General features: G+C 42.4%; 1 protein-coding gene across 1 annotated transcript in view; it reads right to left on the bottom strand.

Moving 5' to 3' along the window:
* The window catches only part of LOC121871546 (collectin-12-like), a gene marked incomplete in the record, with an annotated part of 83528 nt that overhangs the window by 44756 nt on the left and 14447 nt on the right, over window positions 1-24325 (bottom strand). The window contains 3 exon segments of the mRNA XM_042373990.1: window positions 1052-1204; window positions 1363-1545; window positions 3441-3540. Coding sequence (XP_042229924.1) covers window positions 1052-1204; window positions 1363-1545; window positions 3441-3540 — 436 coding nt within the window.

Raw genomic sequence — 24325 nt, 5'->3', positions numbered from 1 at the left:
GGTAGCCCTTGGGAAGCACCAGGTAGTTCAAGGGAAGCACCAGATAGCTCAAGTGAAGCACCAGGTAACCCAAGGGACGCTCCAGGTATCATACAGTATATTGAGGTAACCCCCTTGGACCACGCCACCCTCAGTCTAGACCAGTGATTTTCAACCTTTTTCATCTCACGGCACAGTGAGCCAGGCACTAAAATGGTCGAGGCACACCATCGGTATTTAAGGGCCTTAGTGGATTCCTCCCCTACAAGCACCGAACCTTCTCGAATTCCCCAGCCTACGCCTCCAGCGCCGCCCACGGAGCGGGATCAACTATCTACCCACGCCTACCCCCGCCTTATAAGGCCTGACACCGCGGTGACCAGCCTCTCTTCCTACACAGTGCCACCAGCAGCAACATCCTCCGCGCCAGCCTTGCGGCTGCCGCCCCGCCAGCGACCTTGGCGTCCTCGCCGCGTGCCCCACCTGGGCACCTCACCCAGCTCTCTACTCAACGCTTATTACCCTGCTACCTACCCAGCAACAAGCTGCATTGTACATCCAATACAATATGTATACAGTGAGCACATTGTGAGTTTCCTTTCTCCATCCCATCCTGAGTGTGAACCAATATCTCCAACCCCTACAGCCTCACTCGCACATGCTCATTACTGCATCTTACGGCTGGCAGTGGAGATTGGCGGATCTACACTACGGAATTAAGGAGAGAATTTAAAACTGCCATTTGGGCTTTTAATGAACAACACATTTGTTTATTTATTGCATCATTGAAAAAAAGGAGTTTAATGCGCTCCATAATAGTACCAGTAATGTCAAAACGTATCCAAATGCCATTTTTTAAAATGCTATCCAAATGCTATTTAAACTCCGCCGGCACACCTACGGATGCTTCGCGGCACATTGGTTGAAAATCGCTGGTCTAGACCCACAGTAGCTCCGGGTGGGTTAAGCCTTAGGTAGCATATACTAGACCCACGCATCCCCCATGCAACCCCTGATTAAAGTTAGTCCCCCAAGTAAGCAACCAGGTATCATGCAGTAAGGCCCCCAGTACCTGGTTGTCTCGGAGCTGCTTGACCTCACCATGCAGGTCTTCAATGCTCCTGTTGGCTTCTCTAGCCAGGTTCTTAGCGAATTTGACAACCTTATCTGCCTGACCCACCTGGTTCTTCACCGCTTCCACCTCTGTTGCGCTCTGCGACACAGCCTGTAAACAGCGACGAAGAAACACAAAGATTAAGTTAAATTCTATATTGTTTACGATTCATCTACTTTATATAGTTAGTTAATATCTGTGTGTGTGTGTGTGTGTGTGTTAACGCAAATTAAAATATTGGTGTCGCTTTTAAATCAATGTAAACTTACAGTCACGAGCCTGTCTGTGACGATCTCCTGGGTGCTGAGGCTGTTGTTCATATCCCGGATGTCTCGCTGAAGACGGGAGTTCATCCACTTCAGACGGGTGTTGATGTTCTTCTGTTCGTTCAGCTCCCCCCTCATGTTCCTCATCTCGGTATCCTGTTCGACCAACTTACTGTCGTACCTTTGCTGTCAATACGAGACAAAAAAGATGACATTACTGTTCTTAGTGTTACCTTCCTTTGGATTTACGGACCAGAGCTTCCTATATCTGTACTGTATACCGTTCTCTATTTGTCTGTCTATCTTCCTATCTGTATACCTGTCTTTTTATTTGTCTGTCTATCTGTTTATCTGTATACCTGTGTATTTATCTGTCTGTCTGTCTGTATACCTGTCTTTATTTGCCCGTTTATCTTCTTCACTGTATAAATATATGTTATCTGAATTTATTTGCCTATATAGGATCCATTTGGGACCCACTAAGACTGGGACCCACAAAGAGTGGGACCCACTAAGACTGGGACCCACTAAGACTGGGACCCAGTAAGACCGGGACCCACTAAGAGTGGGGACCACTAAGACTGGGACCCACTAAGACTGGGGCCCACTAAGACTGGGACCCACTAAGACTGGGACCCACTAAGACTGGGACCCACTAAGACTGGGACCCACAAAGAGTGGGACCCACTAAGACTGGGACCCACTAAGACTGGGACCCAGTAAGACCGGGACCCACTAAGAGTGGGACCCACTAAGACTGGGACCCACTAAGACTGGGGCCCACTAAGACTGGGACCCACTAAGACTGGGACCCACTAAGACTGGGACCCACTAGTCCTGGAACCCACTAAGACTGGGAACCCACTAAGACTAGGACCCACTAAGACTAGGACCCACTAAGACTGGGACCCACTAAGACTGGGACCCACTCCACTAAGACTGGGACCCACTAGACTGGGAACCCACAAGGACCACTAAGACTGGGACCCACTAAGACTGGGACCCACTGACCCACTAGACTAGAACCCATAAGAGGACCCACTAAGATTGGGACCACTAAGACTGGGACCCACCCACTACCAAGATTGGGACCCACTAAGACTGGAACCCACTAAGACTGGGACCCACCAAGACAGACCACTAAGACTGGGACCCACTCAAGACTGGACTGGGACCCACTAAGACTAGGGACCCACTAAGACTGGGACCCACTAAGACTGGGACCCACTAAGACTGGGACCCACTAAGACTGGACCCACTAAGACTGGGACCCACTAAGACTGACCCACTAAGACTGGGGACCCACTAAGACTGGGACCCACTAAGACTAAGGACCCACTAAGACTGGGACCACTAAGTGGGACCCACTAAGAGACCCACTAAGACTGGAACCCACTAAGACTGGGGACCCACTAAGACTGGAACCCACTAAGACTGGGACCCACTAAGATTGGGACCCACTAAGACTGGAACCCACTAAGACTGGGACCCACTAAGACTGGGACCCACTAAGACTGGGACCCACTAGTCCTGGACCCACTAAGACTAGAACCCACTAAGACTGGGACCCACTAAGACTGGGACCCACTAAGACTGGGACCCACTCGGACTTGGACCCACTAGGACTAAGACCCACTAGGACGAGGACCCACTAGGACGAGGACCCACTAAGACTGCAACCTAATACAGTAAGACTGATCGGAAATTTGACTCGCCTGATTCTTGTGACTCATTTCACTCATGTGACTCACTCGTTTCACCTGACTCGCTTGGTTCACTTTTTTCACATGACTCGCCCGACTCACCTGACCTGCTTAATTCACTTGTTTCGCCTGACTTGTTTTACCTGACTCGCCTGGCTCACTTGTTTCACCTTACTTGACTGACTCACTTGTTTCACCTGACTCGCCTGACTCTTATGACTCTGTAGACTCTCGTGACTGTTGATTTTCATGGTTAGACTCACTGATAACTCTTTTTACCATAGTCATGACTCTAATAACTCACCTCAACTCTGCTGAAGCACAAAATTTTTTGCTGACTCACTTGAACTGCTGACTCGCTCGACTCTAGCGACTCACCTGCATGTCGTCGAGCCTCTTGTGAAGTTCCTGGAGTTGAGTCTCATCAGCTTGGAGGGACCTAGTGTGGAGGCCCTCGGCTAACAGTTCGTCCAGCCGCCTGCATGTGAGAGAATCGGGATTACTGAGAGAACCGAGAGGAAGGGGTGAGAGAGCCGGAGGTGCGAGAAAGGGAGGGAAAGATGTGAGAACACCTGCCACTGCCAGCTGTACCTTTTCCTTCACCATCTTCTGAAGTAGCCTCAAACTCTTGCCTCAGCATTTTTACGGATGTCACTGTACTCATCTTTGACTAATTGTATTTTCTCATATGCTGTCTATGTATCGAGACTAGGCGAGTGCAAAGAAGAACGGGCCACAATGGAGTGCAACTACAAAGCTGTATTAAGGTGATCTGATGGGGCAGTATTCCATTGGTATCCGTGACTGTCCTCTGGCGTCTCACTTACCAAGGTCTCCCATCCACTTTCTGGTAATTTCCTCCACACAGATCAACAGTGCTTCATGCATTGTGCAAAACTCCTCGAAGGTGTGTCGACCATCACTCATTATTATCATTCTGATAATTTATCGTAATAACAAAAAAAAAATCGGCATAAAAAAAAACTCGGTTTAGGGGTTTTTAAACTATTTTTACTACTGTATATAAAATTCTAATCTTTAGATTGTTATTGATATTACAAATATTCAAATTATTAGAGGAAAAAAATAGATTAATATAGATATGACACAGGATGTTGTCTATCAATCTAGAGTGAACATCTGCCTCTCACCTGCAAGTAATCAACTGAGAGTAAAATTACTTCAAATAATATTAGGCTATAAAATAGGGGGGCACCGGCTCTTCCTTCCCCCTTGGACACGCCACGATATATATATATATATATATATATATATATATATATATATATATATATATATATATATATATATATATATATATATATATATATGAATGTCCCTCGAAATCGAGGATGGCCGGCTCTAGGGCCACCTAGGCGTGAATTTGTTTAAGGTGTAGAAACTGTCGCCAACTCAACAACCACACCCAAAGTTAACGAGCTGCATGACCCAGTGTCAGAGAACAGTCCGAGAAGACCGGACAACTCGCCAACAGCACTGCCTAACCATTACCCCGGAACACAATTCGCAAATCGATTAACATCCAAGTCCTCAATTGCTCTGGGTAGACAGGCAAATGGCGTAAAGAAATTTGACCCTTATTTTTACCCTGCCCGGGGATCGAACCCAGGTCTACTCGCTTGCGAGGCAAGCATGCTAACTATATATATATATATATATATATATATATATATATATATATATATATATATCAGTGTTGTATTCAAAAACACAGAGGTCAAGTTAAATGATCTAATTGACCTGAAAGCACAGCAATGTCGATAGTCTGGTCAGAGGAAACTGACCTGACTACCGACCACTGCGGTGCTTTTGTAAAGATTAGTAGGGTCATTACCTATACTTGACCTCTGTGGACTTGTTCTAACCCTCCTCTGTATATATATATAACTTGTTCTGCACTCCTATTTTAGTCTGTACTCACCCCTGAAGATGTGAATTACACGAAAGAGCTTGGGAACTTCGTGTTTTCTTTTTCCTTGTGGTTATCAGCATACATATATATATATATATATATATATATATATATATATATATATATATATATATATATATATATATATATATATATATATATATTTATATATTTCATTTTTAGTCCATATAACACGCGGACTTTGAACATATAATCAACGACCTCACCAGCAAGGAATCGAACCCTCGACCTACTGGGTGGGACTAGGGAACGCTTACCGGCTAGGCCACAAAGACACAAAAAGCAGTTCTAGACTCTGTTATATTTCACACAAAGCCTGTTCATCGAGCTGATGGCGCCGTGAACCTCATTGGGAAACTGCCCGTGCCTCTTATGTGGTGTCAGTAGCATTTTACCGAATCCAGCTGGTATGAAACGCGAGGTACATATATATACTTCATTTTTAGTCCATATAACACGCGGACTTTGAACATATAATCAACGACCTCACCAGCAAGGAATCGAACCCTCGACCTACTGGGTGGGACTAGGGAACGCTTACCGGCTAGGCCACAAGGACACTAAAAGCAGTTCTAGACTCTGTTATATTTCACACAAAGCCTGTTCATCGAGCTGATGGCGCCGTGAACCTCATTGGGAAACTGCCCGTGCCTCTTGTGTGGTGTCAGTAGCATTTTACCGAATCCAGCTGGTATGAAACGCGAGGTACATATATATATACTTCATTTTTAGTCCATATAACACGCGGACTTTGAACATATAATCAACGACCTCACCAGCAAGAGGCACGGGCAGTTTCCCAATGAGGTTCACGGCGCCATCAGCTCGATGAATAGGCTTTGTGTGAAATATAACAGAGTCTAGAACTGCTTTTAGTGTCCTTGTGGCCTAGCCGGTAAGCGTTCCCTAGTCCCACCCAGTAGGTCGAGGGTTCGATTCCTTGCTGGTGAGGTCGTTGATTATATGTTCAAAGTCAGCGTGTTATATGGACTAAAAATGAAGTATGTATATGTACCTCGCGTTTCATACCAGCTTGATTCGGTAAAATGCTACTGACACCACATAAGAGGCACGGGCATTTTCCCAATGAGGTTCACGGCACCATCAGCTCGATGAACAGGCTTTGTGTGAAATATAACAGAGTCTAGAACTGCTTTTAGTGTCCTTGTGGCCTAGCCGGTAAGCGTTCCCTAGTCCCACCCAGTAGGTCAAGGATTCGATTCGTTGCTGGTGAGGTCGTTGATTATATATATATATATATATATATATATATTTTCAGGGGTGAGTACAGACCTAGTCTATACTCACCCCTGAAGATGTGAATTACACGAAAGCGCTTGGGAACTTCGTGTTTTCTTCTTTCCTTGTGGTTATCAGCATATACCTAGATCACGCGCACCTACAGTGATTTACTTGCATATATATATATGTGTACACTAGTGAATAAACGCTGCCCTCCGGGCTGCTTATTCGCTAGGCCACGGAAGGACGCCAACCTCCGGGAGGCTCCACATTGTTTCACTGTTCAGTCCTCAAAACTTCTTCTTCCATCAATAGTTCATTAACGGTGTATGTAAGTTCCACCACGTTTTTCACTACAACAGTACAGCAAAGTATATTTTTTTAGCATTAAACTGTTATTATTTTATTGTCTAATCATCACTACATATAACACCACCCATCATCAGTGCATATAACATCAGCCATCATCACTACATATAACACCATCCATCATCACTACATATAACCCCATCCATCATCACTACATATAACACCACCCATCATCACTACATGTAACAACATCCATCATCACTACATATAGCACCACCCATCATCACTACATATAACATCATCCATCATCCCTACATATAACATCATCCATCATCACTACATATAACACCATCCATCATCACTACATATAACACCACCCATCACTACATATAATAACATCCATCATCACAACATATAACATCATCCATCATCACTACATATAACACCATACATTATCATCACTACATATAACACCATCCATCATCATCACTACATATAACACCATCCATCATCACTACAGATTGATAAAGTAGTTTCCGAGATTCTCGTGCGGACACACAAACAAACAGACATACTTCTTTGTTTTATATATACACTAAAGGAATCGCCGCCCTCCGGGCTGCTCTTTCGCTAGGCCACGGTAGGACGCCACCCTCCGGGAAGCTCCACATTGTCTCACTGTAGTGCATTAAGGTGTCTTCTTTGATCCTGACTTTGTACTCATCAGCAGGCATGTTTTCCAGGGCATTTTTAAATGACTGTACATACGTTTTGCGCTCATGCAGCATTTCTTGTATAGATAGGAGAATGTCATGTCTGACACCTTGAATGTTGCCACACCTGATAGTAGTCTACTTTTCATGATCTCCCATGAAGTAGATTTGGAGGAACCTTGCCTGTTCATCTTCCAGTGGTAAGAGGGATCCTGCTTTGTGATAGACTTGACCCTGGACTTTGAATGTGGGCATGTATCCGTGCTCACGAACTACTCTGGTAGCTCCAAAATTTGTCATATGGAAGCATGGTGTTGTTCCCAGCGTGAGAGTCTTCAACGGTTGTGGTGATTTTTCCAAATTTGGCAGTCGTACTTTCCAATGAGAGCAGATGAGTCCAGCAGATTCTCCTTTGTACTTTTTTGCACCACAGTATTCACATTTCTTATCCATGTTGTCAATGACAACAGAAGGATACTTTTCATATTCTATATACAACATCATCCATCATCACTACATATAACACCATCCATCATCACTACATATAACATCATCCATCATCACTACATATAACACCATCCATCATCACTACATATAACACCACCCATCATCGCTATATATAACATCATCCATCATCACTACATATAACACCATCCATCATCACTACATATAACACCATCCATCATCACTACAGATCGGTAAAGTAATTTCCGAGATTCTTGTGCAGACACACAGACAAACAGACAGACTTCTTTGTTTTATATAGATATAGATCACCACTACATATAACACCACCCATCATCACTACATATAGCACCACCCATCATCACTACATATAACACCACCCATCATCACTACATATAACAGCATCCATCATCACTACATATAACAACATCCATCATCACTACATATAACAGCATCCATCATCACTACATATAACACCACCCATCATCACTACATATAGCACCACCCATCATCACTACATATAACAACATCCATCATCACTACATATAGCACCACCCATCATCACTACATATAACAACATCCATCATCACTACATATAGCACCACCCATCATCACTACATATAACAACATCCATCATCACTACATATAGCACCACCCATCATCACTACATATAACAACATCCATCATCACTACATATAGCACCACCCATCATCACTACATATAACAACATCCATCATCACTACATATAACACCACCCATCATCACTACATATAACAACATCCATCATCACTACATATAGCACCACCCATCATCACTACATATAGCACTACCCATCATCACTACATATAACAACATCCATCATCACTACATATAACACCACCCATCATCACTACATATAACAACATCCATCATCACTACATATAACAACATCCATCATCACTACATATAACAGCATCCATCATCACTACAAATCGGTAAAGTAGTTTCCAAGATTCTCGTGCGGACATACATACAAACAGACAGACTTCTTTGTTTTACATATATAGATAACAGAAACGGCTCTTTGGTTAGGCCACGGTGGGTGTGAAATATCGTACGTTCGGCATACCTCGTTAGAATGGACTACTGTTCCAGCCCTTATTAATTAGTATTATATAAATATGGGCTAAGGACATATATTCATTATATACATTCTATCACCCAGACTATTGAGCATACAACTATATAAGCATTTGTTCTGTCACACCTCCTAGGGTGGACAGCACACATAACATTTGTAGTTTCACACAGATTCAGGTTACAACCCATAAATATATGTCCCCAGGCCTCCATGAGAGTAGGCCTGTGGAGTGTAGCCTCATATCTCTGTGATGACATATAGATTACATACCCCCTTACAAGCAGACAGAGAGAGGTTCGCCCAGTTCACAGTTTCACTTCACCAGTTCACAGCCAAACACCATACCAAAGAGACGTGTGTGAGCATAGCTCCCAGGCTGAATATCTCTCTAATTATATAAGCTAATTACAAGCTAATAGCTAATGCTCAGTAGTCTGTCAACAAACAATTCTGTAACTACCAGAGCATCCAATATAACTAGAAAATCACCACGTGTGTTTACATTAAACCAAGGAACCACAAATGAAGATAACAGAACCTGTGTACACTTGTGTATACTTACAAGCTAAGATAATTATAAGTTTAACCCAAGGCGGCTGGGAAGATTCAACGATTCAACGACGGTATTGTAGGGGTATCGAGATATTAATGTTGTCTAGCACTCAGGATGGAAGGAAACTCTAATGTGGTTTTCTTGTATAATATATAAGTTATATGAAGACAGTCTGGTGCTGGATATGCTGTGTGGTGGGGAGCTGCTCAGTAGAAGACGTTCGGTGAGTAGCGTGTTGAAGGAGGTAGATGTGCAGGAGCTTCGTTAGAGAAGATGTTGCCTGTTGCTGGCCTCCTGGTTGAATAAATGTAACAGCTAGGAGCTTGCTGGAGGAGGTGTTGCTTGTTCAGGAAAATGGGCAGAATGAGAGTTGGTTGGTGAGGAAGCTCAGAGGACAGCTGGTGGGTCGCCATGCTCGCTGGCGGGAGCGAGGACCGCCAGGCAGGTGAGGAGATGAGAGGGCTGCCAGGCAGCGGCTGAGGAGGAGGTGTTGCTTGTCCAAGAAGAATGGTCAGACTGAATCTCAATGGAGAGACAGAGCTTATATACCCAGCAGCCGCTATGAGTCATGTTGGGAAAACCCGAGAAGTCGCCGGCCTTTTGGCTCGGTTGCTAGGATACGGCGGGCATTGGAATGCGGATATGCTTGGTTGCTAGGGAAGACGGTAGCAGGTGGTGTGCAGCTACGCAGTTTGTAGGGGAGACGTCCACTACAGTATCAAAGGTGACACGCCTTGAGATTACCTATTATCTCACCCAGCTTCATTAAAGGTACCAGCCACTACTCTACACTCATTCAGGCAAGTGTTAACAAGTGAGAGAGATCGTTTGATATCAAAACCCTGCCCAAACACTACCTACCTACCTACTTTCCTTGTTAAAATGGACAGCCTAGAAAAGTCAGAGATCAAAGAAAAGTAAGCTGTAATGAGAGAGAGCATAAGGATAAAATTTGCTATAATATGTGGGATGGGATACGACTTTTCAACCTCTGGTGTAACGGATGGAGGTTAAATGCAGAGAAAAGTAAGCCATAATGAAAGAGAGCCTATGGATCAAAATAGCTGTAAATCATAGGAAGGAATACGACTTTTCTACTTGTGTGCATCAGGACTGTGTGGATCGGGTTGGTTGGAGTTTTTTTTAGATCACTACATATAACACCATCCATCATCACTACATATAACACCACCCATCATCACTACATATAACAACATCCATCATCACTACATATAACACCATCCATCATCATCACTACATATAACACCATCACTCATCACTACAGATCGGTAAAGTAGTTCCAAGATTCTTGTGTGGACACACAAACAAACAAACACACAGACATGCTTCTTTGTTATATATATATATATATATATATATATATATATATATATATATATATATATATATATATATATATATATATATATATATATATATATATATATATATATATATATATATATATATATGTATGTGTGTATGTGTGTATGTATGTATGTATGTATGTATGTATGTAATAATAATTATAATAATAATAATAATAATAATAATAATAATAATAATAATAATAATTAACGGTTTATTAAAAAAGTTCGGCAGCCCGAAGGCTGAAGATATACATTGGACAAAAATTACTTATTACAATATTACATGCAAAGACATGGGGTGGGTGGGTCGTTTAACAAAAGCTTTCACTACTGAAAGAGGAAGGAACAATGTATGTATGTATGTATGTATGTATGTATGTATGTATGTATGTATGTATGTATGTATATATATATATATATATATATATGTATATATATATATATATATATACATACATACATACATACATACATACATACATACATACATACATACGAACATAAGAAAATAAGGAGTCTGCAATAGGCTGGTTGGCCTGTGCATGGCAGCTCCTGTTGAGAGTTACTAACACTCTCTATCATCCATGAATCTATCTAGCCTCCTTTTAAAACTTTCCAGCGTTCCAGCACTTACTACAAAGTTGCTAAGCTTGTTCCACTTGTCCACCACCCTATTTGTGAACCAGTTCCTTCCTATCTCCCTCGTAAACCTAAACTTATCCAACTTAAATCCGTTGCTCCGAGTCCTATCCTGCTCGGTTATTATAAGAACTTTATCTATACCTCCTTTATTGATTCCTTTCACCCACTTAAATACTTCTATCATATCTCCCCGATTATCATTCACATCATCAATGTCATCATCAATAGTCATAAACCTAATAGTTTCTCATGATATGGTTATCAATAATATGGTTATCAAATCAGCAGGTCATTTTACTAGATAATGAAAATACATCATGCATGCATGCATGCATGTATGTATGTATGTATGTATGTATGTATGTATGTAATTATGTAAGTATAAAATAATAATAATAATAATAATAATAATAATAATAATAATAAACGGTTTATTAATAGAGTTGCAGCCGGTGGCTGAAAATATACAGACTTACATTTGATTTAAACATAATGATATAATATGCATTGAATACATTTACAGGGCTGTACAGTACATAAATCAGGAGTTGTTTATTATTTTAACAATAGATGGGATGGTGCTGTTCTTATATCTATCGGTGCGGGCTCTTATGGGCTGAATTTTGTTGTAGTGGCGGACTGCGCGAGTTGGGTGTGGGGCTGCAGGTGGCAGGAGGTGGCGATGGTCGAGGGTGGTGCAGTAGTCCCCTGCCAAACCTTTCCAGTGCTTGGTGGTGGAGGTCACTGAGGGATGGCATTTCCAGGGTGGAGAGAGCGTTGGTGTAGCCGGAGTATTCTGCGCCGAGCATGATTCTGCAGGCCCTTTTCTGTACCTTCTCTAGCTGACGTTGTTGGGTGGAGTTGAGAGAAGACGGCCAGGCTGGTGACGCATACGTTAGTTTGGGGAGAATAAAGGCGTTATAGATGGTCCTCAGCTCTGGCGTGGGTGTCCCAAGTGACCTAAGTCTTCGTAGCATGTAGAGACGGTACAAGGCTGCCTTGACTGTGTTATTTACATGGGCCTTCCAGTCAAGTTTTTTGTCTATAGTTACACCCAGGAGTATGTATGTATGTATGTATGTATGTATGTATGTATGTATGTATGCATATATATATATATATATATATATATATATATATATATATATATATATATATATATATATATATATATATATCGCGTTATGATCACCTGGTCCGTAACACAACACAAACCATCAACTCTATATTTTAAGAAAGGTTAAGATAAGGGATATCTTTTACATTAACCGTTCATAATTACCTAAGCTGTGTGTGACTATGTGCATGTATGTGATTGTGTAAGTAAAAAGAACTGTGCGGTTGAGAGTGTTTGTGCGACAAATGTCCGCGTGTGTTTGTATGCATTTTATGTTCGTGTATGTATGTCTGTGTGCGAAAGAACGTTGCAGCATCCTTGACAGTGAGACAGTGGAGGAAGGAAGGGAGGGAGATGAAGTTAAAGGAGGGAGGGAGATGAAGTTGAGGGAGGGATATGTAGGTTATCCAAGTAGGTAATAAAGTGTCGGGTTACTATGAGTCAAGCTTGTTGATGGCTGGCTTAAGTCACATGTGGCCCATTTTCTTTGTTTGGTTCATTTTCTCCTTGATCCATTTTATATGTTTAACCTATTTTCTATGAGGTCCAATATCTGTTTATCTCATTTTCTCTAGTTTATCTCCATCATTTGTAATTATGTTATGTTTCCCGTATTATGTATTTGGACCATGTGAATGACGTATTGTCTGTCTGTGGACTTGATTCTGTGATAACGGTGTCAATTGTTAGCCTTTTGTGGCAGAGAACATAGAACTGACCCACAAGTTAGTCTAAATCACAGTCTCTCCTTTTCAATAATGATATATTTTCTAGTATCTTAAGCAATACCCTCTCCCCCTATCTTCAGACAACCCCCTTTCTCCCTCCCACCTTCTCGCTTCCTCCCTGTCGTTCCTCCCCTCTTTTCTTTCCCACTCCCTCTCTCCGTCTCTTCTCTCCCCTTCTTCTCATCTCTCTATTCCTCCCTCTCATTCTCTCCCTTCCTCCCTCCTTCCTTTCTTCTCCTTGCTCAAGACATCGTACATCTTCTTATGCTCGAAATTCTATCTATGCACATCTGTCTCCCAGTCTTCTCTTTTCTTTATCTCCACATTCGCTTGGTAATTGTCACCATGAGTACATTCTTCACTTTCTCTCACTATCACTGGTCCTAGTCATCTTGATGACTACGTCCTTGATAAACACTCTTCTCTCTCTCTCTTTCTCTCTCTCCTATTCCTATAAATGTTTACTTTTTTCTTTTTATTTGTTTTTCTTGTTTCTTCTTCCATTTCTTCTATTTATTTTATTTCTACGTAATGCTTATTATCAGGGATATTCTTACAATTATCATTACGGCAGAAAGAATGACTGTAGGATAAAGAACAAAAGGGAAAGTGTGTGTGTGTGTGTGTGTGTGTGTGTGTGTGTGTGTGTGTGTGTGTGTAGTCCTGACTCCAGCCACTCTATTATACTGGGAAAAGAAAACGTAGAAAGTATATACCATACCGTATTATTACTAGTATTATTATGATGTCAAACGCACTAAAATCTAAGACACTCTTTAGTCCTATATTTTCCGTATATATATATATATATATATATATATATATATATATATATATATATATATATATATATATATATATATATATATATATATATATATATATATATATATATATATATATATATATATATATATATATATATATATATATATATATATATATATATATATATATATATATATATATATATATATATATATATATATATATATTTGTTTATTTATTTTTTTTACAACCAATTTCGTCATCAAATATCTTCTTATTCCACCCTCCCCTTGCTATTACAGTCATTTACCATGTATGTCATTTCTGTCAACGCACTCACTTGAAGCTACAACTGTACTCACATAACCATATCATATTTCCACACGTTACTGTATACTGATGTTGTCAACCAAACCTGTCCTCAATTTCCCAGTTATAAACAAATTAATGAAACAAGGGCGCATCAAATACCCAGAAAGACCTCGGCTCTAACATAATTCCTTCACTTTATTGTAATGTCTTCGTATGTTTTTTTTTTTTTTTTTTTTTTTACGGGATCAGCCCACCAGGGCACAGGTCAATACAATGACCCACATCATGGCCTGGGGGCGAAAATATAATAATAGTAATAATAATAATAATGATAATAATAATAATAATAATAATAATAATAATAATAATAATAATAATAATAATAAAGGACTATAAATAAATACAAAAAAGATCATTACTAGTGCGAAATGATATATGTATGTTGTGTTATCAAAGTAAAAGAAACAATTGAGACCCTGCAATTGTGTGTAAATGAGGCAGAAAGTCAGATCAGCAACCTGAGACATGGTCTACTATTAGACAATGCATTATGTTTCTAACATCTCGGCTTTAACATGGTTCCCTTACTTTATGGTAATGGCTTCGTATGTAAAGAGGGATCTCGGCTTTAACATGATTCCCTCACTTTATTGTAATGTCTTCGTATGTAAAGATGGATTTCGGCTTTAAAATGATTCCCCCACTTTATTGTAATATCTTCGCATGTAAACAAAAGCCCAAAACAAACGTAAAGCCTTACACCCCCCAGGAGCGCCTGCCGACCTTAGCCTCGTTCTCTCAGCCACTTACTGTGCTACACGCTCTACTTTCTTTCTAGGACGTGATAATTGGATGTTGTAGATATATTCATTCCTCCTAACCTAATACTTCCTGTAAGATATTATTTTAATGATTTTTCTCAAGCATGTTCTTTTTTTTTTATCTTGTTCTTGTTCTTTCTTCTGTATTCTTACTTTTTCTCTCTGTCTTTTCTTCTTTCTTTTTCAGATTTATTTTTCTTTCTTCTTCTTTATTCTTTTCTTTTATTTTTCCTCTTAATTCATCTGTATCTTATGAATCTCATATTATTATCAGTTCTGTCCTCTTTTTAGGTACAGTACATCTCTAATCTTTGTATAATATTCTGTAAATTTTTCTCGCCTCCAAAAGACATATACACACACTGGTTTTCAACTTTTTTTTTTATCTCTATAATTTCTTAAGTAAGCTAAACATCTGGTACTTAGAGTCACATCACCACAAACCCACATAGATGATCAGTGCCGGATTAACCATGAGGCACTTGAGGCACTGGCCTCAAGCCCCCCGACTCTAAGGGGCCCCCAAATCCAAACATTCTCGAAGTTGAAGGATATAAAACATGAACTTCGTTCAACAATGTCCTAGCAACGTCTCAATTTTCTGTCTCTTATGAACATTGAATGTGTTATTTTGCAGAAGCTTAATAATGATGAAATCATTGATAAATTTTGGTATATTTTGTTCTTGCTATATATATATAACCTTGAGGGTAGGGGGCCCCAAGTTGATCTGTGCCTCGGGCCACTATTAAGCTTAATCCGGCCCTGTATATGATATTTCTACATTTATATATCTAAATCTTCCTCTTTTCTGTAATAATACTCCATGTTAACTACTGGCTTTACAATATATGATAAACGTCTGTCGTCGAATATTGCATCTTGATCAGCCCAGAACTTGTTTTTCGATATTATACATTAATTTTTTTCCCCAGAAACAGCTGCTTGTATATTATCTTAATACCTGTGTTGATTTTAACAAGTCTTTTTCTTCCGGTACACATAAACTAACTATTGTAATGCTTCCTCAACCTTTAAATCCATGCTCCAAATAGTATCGTTACGGAGATTCCGATGTACAGTATTTCAAAATGAACACTACGACTCCCGCTATCTCGGTGGAGTTTACTAATACTTTATCCGTTGTGTCGTACTGTTTCACACAAAATCGAAAAGATACTTTTTGGAGCGAGTACATGCATTAACTGTAAGCTCACCTGTACTCCCTAGATCTCATTTGCCCTGATTATTATTCTTTCTACAGCTTCTTTTGTTTCCATTGTTATCTAAACAGATTTGTTTACATCAACAACTCCTCGTCTGATCATATACATCACCATTCCGTCATTACCGTTCCATGTCCTTCACTCGCTTCTAAAGACTGCTTATTCTTTTGTTACATTGAATTATTCGCCTATGTGTGCCGCCACTCCAATACCCTGTTATCTATATTTTTGTGTTAATCAGTCACTCAACTTTATACTCACCACCCGTTGATGCAACTTGTCTAACTCCTTATTATGAATCTTTGACATATTTCCGGCCAGTTTCCTCACCTACATCAGACAGTGTTACGTCCACACTATACACGTTGTCAGGCTCACACGCTGACCGTCTCCAATAAACTACTGTTATAGGCTCCCTTATGTATCTCTACGCATGTATACAATCTCACTCCCCCAAAAGAACAACATACTTTATATGTCAGCAACGTTATGCCACGAATAAATGCTTTGCGTGAAAAAAGAGTTGTCCTTTTAGAAAAGACTGATAAGCACCGAGAGAAGTTAGGAAGTTCGACTAACCAGCCCAGGAATCATACATTATAAAGCCACTAAACATTCCGCTAGAGCGTCGAGTACCATTAGATAACAAAATGAAGATCTTGACATACTTGTGTGGAGACTCCGTCCAGCCTACACTTAAGCAGTCTAAGTAAGAAAGAGGTCACTGTTAAAGATATAACTTATTCAGTACACAAATCCGCCGGTCAGCCGCCGCTCCTATAATCCTTCACGAATCTAATATACGATAGGAATAGCGGTGTGTCTGTGTGTGTATCTGTTCTGGGCAGCCGAAACGGCACAATCTTGTTTCATCAAACTTGAAGGAAAAATCGCAAAAAATTCGTAGAGTGGAACAAACCTGGTCCCATGTCGATGGTTTCTTTAGGAAGTCATTAATTAACCATTTTATTTACGCTGGAAAACGATGTCGCTGTACCCTGTCAGCCGGACGGCGAACCGGGCACGAAGGGCCCACGATCACTTGTTGCCACTAACCTATGATATTGGTTCGCTTTCTAGGCATGTCTAAGTATGTAAAGCACAATACCTCAGTTTGTTGTGTCCTGTGCAAAGACAGCTGCACTGATGCACTGTGCATGAGCAAGCAAGGTTAGATTTAGTAAAGATAACAATTCACTCTGTGTATGTACTAAGTACTATAGTTCGTTTTTGTGTAGGCTCTGTCCAGTCCACTTCATGGCTCCCGACCAATGTGTCATGCGTCACGGGTTCATGTTTACTCCTGATTTCATAATTAACTTTTCTGGACTTTTTCTGTTGGTTTTATGTTCGTTATCTAGCTCCTGTTTGTTTAATTCCAACTGTCGTATGATTTGTTAATCCTTTTATGAATCATAGCCATTATTCCTTGTCCGTTTATTGCATTGTCATGATTATGTAGTAGTTTGAGGTAGGCCCGTCGGAATTATCATAACATATACCCCTATCTGGTTTGTGGGTCGCACAGGGATAGTTCTTCAGCCTGTTTGCTCGTTACATCAAAACGGGGTTCAGCTGAGAATCCGTACACCTTGCATTATACCAAAGACTATATACTCAAGACAGGAATGAGAGTAAAATAGTCGGTAATAATACTAGCTGGAACCTCAAGGCACAGTGACGTCATTTTATGTAGTTCAGAATTAGGATGGCGCTGCAATCGTATTATGTGACGTCACGTTGTCGTCTGCATGTTTTCAAAATCTTGGACGACTGCCAAGAATAGCCATTATATTTCAGTTTAACTTTGTTGTCATACATACAAAGAAATTCGCCATTTTATTAAAGAGAAAAGTGGATACTTTTAGAAGATTATGGATACGTTTTGATTTTTCACACTGGCAACACTGTCTAAGCCAAGACTTCTGGACGCGCAGTTAAACATGCCGGGTAGATCGCATCCCTGCGTTATTTGCAAAAGGAGAAAGGATACACATCCACATTTTCATTTTCATCGGTTTCCAAAGGACAGAGATAGGTAACTTAAGTATTTAATCTCTTGTGAGTTACAGTGAAAATGTGCAATTATATATTGAAATACATTTCAAATCAGGGGCAGCTGCCTCATCAATCACTCCGACTCACTTGATACGAATTTGACAGGAGTCGCAGATTATATATACTGTATATATATATATATATATATATATATATATATATATATATATATATATATATATATATATATATATATATATATATATATACTGTATATATAGGCTATGTGTGTGTGTAACCGGTCGGAATTTACTGGACTTTAATTTCTCACTTGACTTGGGGTTTATTAAAGATTAATAGATGGTAATGGCAGTGGAAGCGCCCCTTTGAGAAAAATCCCGAACCAGCACAAGAACACTTAAATCTACTAAACAAAATGAATTGTCCGTGACCCGTGGAAGGATAGCGTCTGTGACTGGGATGAATGAGACACACTGTAAAATGTAATTTGTCGGCTTCGTCTTTCAGTTGGAGGCTCGATCGACCTCTCTGAACTACTTCTCTTCATCTTGCTCCTCTGGGGTGGGGGCTCCTCGTCTTCATCTTCAGATTCATCCCTCGCTGGGTCTCCCGGATGCCTTAGGGTTGGAGCAGCCTTCAAGTTACTCCGGTTTTCCACTCTTGCTTCCAGGTCTTCTCCCCCACTGGGCTCAATGCGATATAAACCAGGCCTTGGATTTAGGACCTCAACAATGTGCCATCTCGTATCAAACCAATGGTTTTGCAGCTTACACCGGCCTATTTTTACATTGTTCCTCAGCAAAACCTCCTGGCCCACTTCCCAGCTACTCTCGTGGGCTTTCTCTTCTCTTTTCCTTCTGTTTATTTATCTCCACTGCTTCCTGCAATCTTCGTTGCCGGTCTCTAATCACCATCACCCACTCATCTACCGGCTCTGGGTCTACTTCCGGCCTAAGGTCAAACGGCAGGTTTGGTTCTCTCCCGTAAAACAACAGGAATGGGGAAAACACTGTCGTGGCATGCGGAGTCGCGTTATATTGTGACACCACTGCCTGCAGATGCTCTGGCCACCTATTCTTTTCCTCTTCCTCGAGGGTGGCCAGCAGACCGTGCAGGGTTCGATTGAACCGTTCCACCATACCATTTCCCTGTGGGTGATATGCTGACGTCCTTATTTTCTTCACCCCAAAGGTGGCACAAGTTTGTCGGACCAATGCACTGCCAAAATTTCTTCCCTGGTCGGTCAACAGTCGCTCAGGTGCACCCACTGCCAGGAAGATCCGATTCACCAGGATCTTTGCAATCGTCGAGGCTTTCTGGTCTTTGGTGGGAAAGGCCCAAGTGTAACGACTGTATATGTCAACCATTATCAGGACACTCTCCAATCCTTGCCGCTTGTCCAGCAAGGTGAAATCTGCGGCCAGTGTCTCTAATGGTTTGGCAGCTTCAATCGTCCCTAAATGCAGTTGGGGTTTCGGCACTTCATCTTTTGCTACTCCACACCTCTCGCAGCTGGCTATGTAGTCTCGCACTGTTTCTCCCATGCCTGACCAGAAACCTCGCTCCTGCACCAGCGACAGGGTGCGATCTCGCCCCTGATGCCCAAACTCGTCGTGGCAGGCTCTAGTCAAAGCCTCCTGCAAGTTTGGAGATAACACTGGCACCTCCCTCCATAGATTCTTCCCTTCGGGTCTTCTATGCCAGACAACCTCTTCTCTTACGATCAGGGATTTCCTAGCTCGGTACATCTTGCGGAAGTCATCATTTTGGAGCTGTATCTGTACCTCATCCTCCGGCAGCTCTCCCGCCAACCATCTTCGCAGTTTTGTCATATAGTCCATGCCTTCTTGCTCCTTACGCAGCCCATCCATCGTCCACAGTTCCTTCCTTCCTGCCCCGTTCTCCTCTAGTACATGCATCGCTGTATACTCTTCTTCGCTATCTTCCTCCTGTTCCGCCGGGATTCTAGATAGAGTATCCGCCACAATGTTGTTCTTCCCCGGCTTGTACTCTATAGTAAAGTTAAACTGCTCGAGATCCGCATTCCACCTACTTTCCACGGCACCTAGTTTAGCCTTCTTGCGGTGACTGAGTGGGTTGTTATCTGTATAGACTGTGAAATGTTTCCCTGCCAAATAATCCCTGAATTTATCCACTACTGCCCATTTGAGTGCTAACATCTCTAACTTACGAGAACTATAGTTGTTCATGTTACGTTCTGATTTCCTCAGGCCCCGACTCGCATAGCACACCGGATGCAACCTGCCATCCTTCCGCTGGGACAGCACCGCACCTAGCCCACAAAAACTTGCATCTGTTTCTAATATAAACTCCTGAGTGAAATCTGGGCAAGCCAACACTGGTGTCTGCGTCACCTTGTCTTTCAGTTTCTCAAAAGCCTGTTGCTGTTCCTCTCTCCATTCACTATCTACCCGATCCTTAGATTTCCCATGCATCAACGCATGCAGTGGAGCAGCTATTTGGGCAAACCCTTTATCAAATTTCCTATAAAATGATGTGAACCCTACAAAAGACCGCACATCTTTCACCGTCTGAGGGACTGGCCAATCTCTTACTACCCTAATCTTCTCAGGATCAGCTGTGACGCCTTCCGCTGACACCTGATATCCTAAATAACTTACTTTTGAAGCCATTATTTCACACTTTTTAGGTTTAAATCTTAAGTTATTCTCCCTCATCCTGCAAAATAATTCCCTCAATCTGACTACATGCTGATCTATTATACTTGAAAACACCATCACATCATCAAGGTATACAAGCAACGAGGACAAAATCTTATCCCCTAAAATCCGCTCCATGTGTCTCTGAAAGGTTCCCGGACTATTTGACAATCCCATAGGCAGTCGCCTGTACTCAAAGTGTCTGAAGCTTGTGCTGAAGGCAGTCTTTGGACGGTCTGAAGGTTTTACTTCTATCTGGTGGTATCCCGCCGCCAGATCAAACGTTGAGAAAAACTGGGCCCCCGTCAGAGATTCTAGAGTTTCATTTATCCTAGGCAGAGGAAACGCAACGCGTACCGTGACCTTATTTAAGTCACGATAGTCAATGCACAACCTCAGCGTCCCGTCCTTTTTCCTCACTACTACAATGGCGGCAGAGTATGGACTCTCACTATGCTGAATTACTCCCTGATCTAACAGCTGGCTAATGTGCTGCTTCACCTCTGGTACCTGGTTTGGAGGGATCCTCCGATATGGCACCCTAACTGGCCTGTCTGTGGTCACTGGGATCTCATGCTGAACCCCAATAGCTTTTCCTATGGGCTGGCCCTCTCCTTCAAAAATATCACTAAACTCTTCTATTAAACACCTAACTGCACGCTCTTGTTCCTCATTCATTTCCTCCGTGTGCACTTTGACCTCCGTACGGGCATCCGGTTGAACTGTCCTCACATACACCTCTTCACTGATGTCTGCCTCGACTTCCGTCCCAGAAGCCACTTTCCCAATCCGCCAATTGCCCCTCAAGTTCTTAAGACTATCAGACAGATTTGCCACCAACACCTGGGTCATGCCTCTCACCACTCTTACAGCTGTCGGCAACACTATCACACCCTCAGGCATCCAACCTTCATGCTCCATTGTTAGAGGTTCAATCACTACTTCTTTGTTAGCTACCTGGCTTAATGAGGGAACACATACTGACAGCAACCGAGTACTCTGGGGAGGAATGGTTGGTCTTTTCTTCCTCTCTGTCATACAATACCCCAGGCTGATGGCCTCTATTGCACATAACTGCCTAACCTCATGCAAGCAATTTTCCCATTGAGCGGTGCTCCTGGCTTCCCTGCACAAGTGATACATGTGCGGCCAGATCTCCGCAACCTCCCCCAGCACATTCATCCCCAACAACCCGACATGCGATTGCCCCTTACCCTGGGTCTCAATCCCTGGACAAACCAACAGCCCCACATCAGTGACTTCCACCCCACATACGACCATAGTGACCCGAATACACCCCACACACGGCACTGGAAACCCTGACGCCCCTTTTACCCTTATTCGAGTGGGCTGCAACACCACGCCTGCAGGCTCCAGCTCCCGACGGTAGAAAAGTTCATCAATTAACGACACTTCTGCCCCAGTATCTGCTAAACCCCACATTTCACGACCCGCTACCAGCACCGAAACCTTAGGACACTCTGCTTTCAGCCTTAAGGTACCTTCTGTCGTGATTAAATTTGTCATGCGGACCACGCTTGACCATGGGTCCGCTCTCTCTTGATTCATAACATCGCCGGTGGAATCTATTGGTGAGGCCAGAAACGGTTGGCGGGGACTGCCTGGCCTTGACCATTTCCCGACCGCCAGTTCCGATTGTTATTTCCAACTCGATACTGGCCATTGGCCACGTATTCCCTTGGGACACTCTCTCCTGGTCCGGACCTGTTCGTGCAATTGAAACTGAGGTGGCCCTCTTGTCCACACGCATAGCACATCGGGAGAATCGAGCCTCCAGCCTGCGGTTCGTTCTCTCTTCCTTTAGTCAGCGGTACCTATCTCAAAGCCTCTCGTTTTTGTTCCGCCTCTCTCAGCCCCGTGATCCACTCATCTAGACTACGGTGAGGATACTTCTGGATCTCCTCCAATAACCACATACGGCTTTGTTCCTCCTTGAGCCCCGGAGTGATTGCATCTCCCAACAGGGCCTTATCATATTTATGACCATGGTGGTTCAACTCATCGTTTAAATCGAGCATAGCATCATAATATTCAAGAAGCGTCTCATTGCTCTGTTGTTTCCGATTCATCACCTTCTGAATGGCGTCGTACGTGGCCGTCTGCCCGCCGTATTGCTGCTTCAAATAACAAGTTAATTCGTCTACGGTTTCCCAGTCTCTGCGTGCATTGTATACGCGATCTGCCGCAGGCCCCGCAAGATGCCTTATTATGAATTGGATTCGACTGACTTCGTCTCCGTCTAGCAGCTTGAGGGTTCGGTCAACCTCTCTTAACCACTTTCCTACCTCTACTCCTGGCCTACCGTCGAACTTAGACATGGTTAACCCAGCCCCGAGACTAGTTCCCTCTCTACTATTGTGTCTCCTCATCTCCCACAGTGTCTCATCTTGCTGTATTTGATACTGTGTCTTTACCCTATCTAGTGCATCCCCCAACAGAACTAGGTGTTGTTGATGTTCCTTCTCTAACTGTTGCAATTGTGTGTGGTACTCCCCCCTTAACTGTTGTACATATACTCCATACTCCCCCCTGATTTGGCTCGCCCATGCCTGACATTCCCCAGTACATCCATGAAACGGAAGGGAGTGAGCCAATCAGACCTTGTACAGTTGAGAGAAGCTTTAGCTTCCCGTTAGCAAGAGGGTTTCACTAAGCTGCTCGAGACATGTGGTGTTGTGAGCCGAGGTAGAGGAGAGCTGATGACCCCAACGATCGTCCCGTCGTCAGCTGGGCACCCAGACCGCTAGATTCCCTCAAGCGATCCTTTGATACCCCGCTAAACAGTGACAGGCCTACACTGATCGGTCCAATGGTGACAATCGCCACCCTCAATCATCAACGGCAGTCTCAAACGGCAGTCAATCTCTCGCGGTCATCACTCTCGCAGTCAATTTCTCGCAGTCAAGTGGGTTCTGACGGAAACCCTGAAATGAACTCACTGTTAGCTCTAGTTTACTTTATCACTGCCCTATCTAAACCCTGTCTGAGATTGAATGAGACTTACTTGTTATACTGCAATAGCGCAGCACAGGTGACTAGGCCACGTGACTATTTCTGTGACGGACGCGCAGGGACGTCTTGTTTGTCTGAATGCTCCCCGTGACTGAGAGAGAGCCCGCCTCGTGTCCTCTCAAGGCGTTAGCTTAGGCCTACGTGACTTATTTTCCGCCTAACTAATAACTCCTTGGGACACCCGTAACAT

Source organism: Homarus americanus, unplaced genomic scaffold (assembly GCF_018991925.1).
Source record: "Homarus americanus isolate GMGI-L3 unplaced genomic scaffold, GMGI_Hamer_2.0 scaffold45698, whole genome shotgun sequence".
In the NCBI taxonomy this organism is placed as follows: domain Eukaryota; kingdom Metazoa; phylum Arthropoda; class Malacostraca; order Decapoda; family Nephropidae; genus Homarus; species Homarus americanus.
The sequence above is the reverse complement of the archived record's forward strand: the minus strand, read 5'-3'. Positions and strand labels throughout refer to the sequence as shown.